We start from the raw sequence: 4735 nt of genomic DNA on the forward strand, positions 1-4735 counted from the left end.
CTTCTGACTCCAGTGTCCACATCATTAATGAAGATGTTGAACAGTATGGGTCCAAGGACAGAGCCTTGGGGGACCCCACTGGTCACAGGACACCACGATGAGTGACTTCCATCGATTACTACCCTCTGGGTCCGACCCCGGAGCCAATTTTCCAGCCAGTGGATCGTGGAGGACCCAAGGCGACAATTGGCCAGTTTCTCCAAGAGGCGATCATGGGACACCAGATCGAAGGCTTTTTTGAAGTCAAGATATATGACATCAATCTCTTCTCCCTTGTCCAGGTGATGGGTCACCTGGTCGTAGAAGGAAATGAGATTGGTCAAGCAAGACCTACCCGCAACAAACCCGTGCTGGCTATCCCTTAAGATGTTGGCGCCGGCCAGTCCATTAAGGATGGCCTCTTTAATAAACTTTGAGAGAGGGAGTCTGAGAGCAGTGATGAGTTTTGTGCTCAGGGCTACTCTAAACTAGCCTAATTTCTGGGTTTGGCTCACGCTGACAGAAGTGAGCAGACAAGGGTTGCTCTTAGGCTCAGTATGTATGTGGTGTAGACTCTTCCTATCTGAATTTTGTTAGGGTTGCTCAAAGGATATGCCCTTTCTAAATGGGCTAGGTCTTTAACCCTTTAATCACATTTGGGACCTTCACCAGAGGCACCATCCCTTCTATAGACAAAACTTCAGGTCTTCCTACTGTTGGGTATACTGAACATGATCTCAGCCTGACTGTTGTAGGGGTGCCCCTATAGATACATTCCAGCTACTAGGAACTGGTTCTAGAGACCGAGATTTAAGGATAGCTTCAGAAGGTAGCTTCACAGCATGAGCATGCTGTATATAATGTGTGACCAAAGCCTTATGTGTTCTCTTGTGTTCTCTCTCCCCCAAATGCTCCAGGCATTAATAAAGCAAGCTGAAATGAAGTATTCCTTTGGAGCAGAGATTCCACATACCACCAGTGCTACCCTATCCAGTCAATACTTCGCTGACCTATCCCTATCCCTATCCCTATCCCGTCAGTGGGATGAAGGGCAGCAGCTCCAGTGTCCACTGTGTCGCCTTGCTTCTGTTGCCCAGCCAGGGAGCAGCAAGAAAGGTAACAAAAGTATCAAAGGGTTGATGGTCTCATTTACGTGCAGGTCCCTGTCATCCCCTGAGAAATGGCTGCTGATGTCCACAAGAAAAAAGGCTGGGAAGTGCCCAATGGATCCTTGGTGCCAGCAGATGGGCAGCACACAGAGCGGTCTGAGAGCCCTACCCCAGGTTTGGCACAGGGAACAGAACCAGGTAGGAGCAAATTATTGCTGCACTCCATGGAGTTAACCATACCCCAGCAATGCAATTGTCCTTCTGGCTATGGGAGGCCAGGAACTCTTCCCCCCTGCCCTGCTGGTCTTGGATTGGGATGGAGACTGGGGTGAGCAGTGCCCCAGCAGGTGCCCTGGATACCAGCTGCTAAGAACTCCATGCTGATTCTGGGTCCCCCAATCCCTTCTCAGGGATCTTGGCAGAATGAGTCTAGAGGAGCTGCATCCCTCACACACTGCCTTGTGTCTCTGTCCCTGGAGACATTCTGGTGCAAGGGGATCCTACAAAGGTTACTGCCATCCCAGCATGCATGGGATTTGTGCAAGCCTTCTGCTGGCTTCTGTTCAGGAGAGTATGTACCTCCCTGGCCCTGGATATGCAGAGCATGCTTCATGGTGAGCAAAGTGCCATGGGGTCTAAACATTGACTTTTCTGCCCGGGGGTCAGTGAGATCTATGCTAGGGTCCCAGCCACATTTCAGTTCCCAGGAACATTTCCCACTATGTTAAGGCAGGATCTGATCTTATCTAGAGATGGGCATGGCAGGACTATTCCTCTAGACCACAGACCTCCCCTCTTGGCCCATTAAGTATTCCTCTGCTTCTGTACTCTGCTCTCCTATAGCTTCCTCTCTTTCAGTAAACATAGTCACTGGCCCTTGTATGAGTGACACGAGGAACCTCATGTGCTCTCCCTCTTTGTGCTCTGCCCACTGGTTGGGGAGCCTGCTAAGAGGGGACAGTGCAGGCCTTTGGCAGGGCTTATCTAACTTAGTCATCACCTTCCCCATGTTCCTTGGGGGAGGGTGATGACTGGCTCAGCCAGGGCAGTCTGCAGGCACAGAGGCAGGGGTTTACTTTGTCTTGCCCAGAAACTATGGGCAGGCACAGTTAGCACAGTCATGGCAGGGTTCCAGCTGCCTATGACTGTTTTCTGTGGCCTTGACTAAAGTCCCCTCACAGCTCTGGAGTGGAGATAGGGAAGGCCATAAAGCAGTGGCACCAGCCCCAGCTTTGTGCTGCAGGAGAGTATCAAGGGCTGTGTGTGTGCCTGCACAGCCTGTAGCTAGAGATGGGCACATCCTATTTAAAGGGGCAGCATCATTTTGTGACATTGGCCATGTTAGGAGGATAGGTCCCTATAAAGCTAACTTCTTCCTCATTGTGGGAGGAGGGAAGGGGAAGTGAACCAGCTGGGCTTATTTTTGTCTTGGTGTCAGAGGCTCCTGTTCTGCTGTTGACCCATCTGGCAGGAAAGGGGAGCTGAGCGGGGTGGGCATTCATGCACTGGCCCAAGGATTTCCGTAGCTGGCTGGGAGTGACCACAGCTCTCTGGTTTGTTGGTTTCTAGGGGCAGGTCAGGAGGGGACAATGTTTGTTCACACCCGGTCCTATGAGGACCTGACAAGCCCAGAGGATGCAGGTGTCACATCCAGGAGCCCAGAGGAAGGGCAAGGGGACGAGGTTGACCAGACCAATATGGAGCAGATCAGCAAGGACTTCAGTGAGCTCAGCACACAGCTGACAGGTATGGCCTTGGACCTGGAGGAAGAGATGAGGCAGAGCAAGGAGGACAAGCTGGACCTCTCACCCCAGACATGCCGACGGGACTCTGTGCTATCAGGAAAGGAAGAGGAGGATGTGACTATGGATGCCTGGCGCATGCATCAGAAACATGTGTTTGTGCTGAGTGAGGCAGGCAAACCAGTATACTCTCGCTACGGGTCAGAAGAAGCGCTGTCCAGCACCATGGGGGTGATGATGGCTCTGGTGTCCTTCCTGGAGGCAGAGAAGAATGCCATCAGATCTATCCATGCAGGTACCATCATATCTGGGGGTGCCCATAAAGTGCATGTTACCTCCAAGTTATTGGGTGGGCCTTTTGATTGGAAAGGACTGCTATAAGGGACTGGGGGAAATGACTTTTCCACATCAGAAAAACAGCAAAGCAGGGACTTTGTGATGGATCTGGTAGGGGGAGAAGCCTCCATCTGCACAGATTGAGGAGCTTCTTTAGTTACCACTCTACAGAATGGCATGAGCAACAGTTTTAAAAGAAGCTTACTGCCAGACAATGAGCCAGATTTCCACGTGCAGCTATCTTTAAGTCACACATATAAATGCCTCATCACATGTGTAGTGACTGCAACTGGACTTGCAAATAGATAACTGTCTAATTTGCATAAGCAGTTGCAAATTGCTCAGGGTTCCCTGCCTGAATCCAGCCCAGGAGTACTGAATTTGCCAAATGAGTCCATGATCATATCCACATCCCAGTTGAACTTCTTCACCAATGACCCACAAAAAGCACCATCACTGTCATGGTATTTCCCAACAGCACTTTGCTCACAGACTCACCTCTCCCTCCCTCCCCTTCCCTCCTTTCTCGCTCTCTCTCTTCTCTCTCTGTCTCTCTCTCTCTCTCATTGATGGGACCTCCCATGCCGAACAGATGGCTACAAGGTGGTCTTTGTGCGCAGGAGCCCTCTGGTGCTGGTGGCCGTGGCTCGGACCCAGCAATCAGAACAGGAGATTGCCCACGAGCTCCTCTATATCTACTACCAGATCCTCAGCCTCCTGACCTGGACACAGCTCAACCACATCTTCCAGCAAAAGCAGAACTACGATCTGCGCAGGCTACTGGCAGGCTCTGAGCGCATCACTGACAACCTGCTGGACCTCATGGCACGGGACCCTAGTTTCCTGATGGGTGCTGTGCGCTGCCTACCAATGGCAGCTGGGGTGCGGGATGCTGTGAGTGCCAGCCTCCAGCAGGCCAGAGCCAAAAGTTTGGTGTTCTCTATCCTTCTGTCCAGGAACCAACTGGTGTCTCTGGTAAGAAAAAAGGACCAGTTCCTGCACCCCATTGACCTCCATTTGCTCTTTAACCTTATCAGTTCCTCCTCCTCCTTCCGGGAGGGTGAAGCCTGGACTCCCATCTGCCTGCCTAAGTTCAACTCCAGTGGCTTCTTCCATGCCCACATTTCCTATCTGGAGCAAGAGACAGATCTGTGCCTACTCCTTGTCTCCACTGACCGTGAGGACTTCTTCACTGTATCCGACTGCAAGCGCAGATTTCAGGAGCGTCTAAGGAAGCGTGGCGTGTACCATGCCCTACAGGAGGCACTGTGCACTCCTTTCTACAGCATCTCCCAAGTGGGGATCCCAGACCTCAGACATTTCATCTACAAATCCAAGAGCTCAGGGCTCTTTACCAGGTGAGAATCTGCGGCAGGTGATGTCCCCAGGTGCTGAACTGGGGCATGGAAGCCATGGTAAGAGAGTAACTTGGGGTACTCTGCATAGGTGCCAACTCCATGGGTGCTCTGGGGCTCAAGCACCCACTGAAAAACATTAGCAGGTGCTCAGCACCCACAGAGCCACTTGCAGATGTTAAAAAAAAAAAAAAAAAAAAAAACCATTTCTGGC

General features: G+C 51.4%; 1 protein-coding gene across 2 annotated transcripts in view; it reads left to right on the forward strand.

Moving 5' to 3' along the window:
• Positions 1-4735, forward strand: part of MON1A (MON1 homolog A, secretory trafficking associated) — a 24238-nt gene that overhangs the window by 11835 nt on the left and 7668 nt on the right. For both annotated transcript variants that reach the window (XM_006024991.3, XM_025205789.1), the window contains exons 2-4: positions 1139-1286; positions 2658-3125; positions 3759-4524. In XM_006024991.3, the coding sequence (XP_006025053.1) occupies positions 1160-1286; positions 2658-3125; positions 3759-4524 (1361 nt within the window). In that variant the 5' untranslated portion in view covers positions 1139-1159. The remainder of the gene's footprint in view (positions 1-1138; positions 1287-2657; positions 3126-3758; positions 4525-4735) is intronic.

The sequence above is a fragment of the Alligator sinensis genome, unplaced genomic scaffold (assembly GCF_000455745.1).
Source record: "Alligator sinensis unplaced genomic scaffold, ASM45574v1 scaffold467_2, whole genome shotgun sequence".
Taxonomy (NCBI): Eukaryota; Metazoa; Chordata; order Crocodylia; family Alligatoridae; genus Alligator; species Alligator sinensis.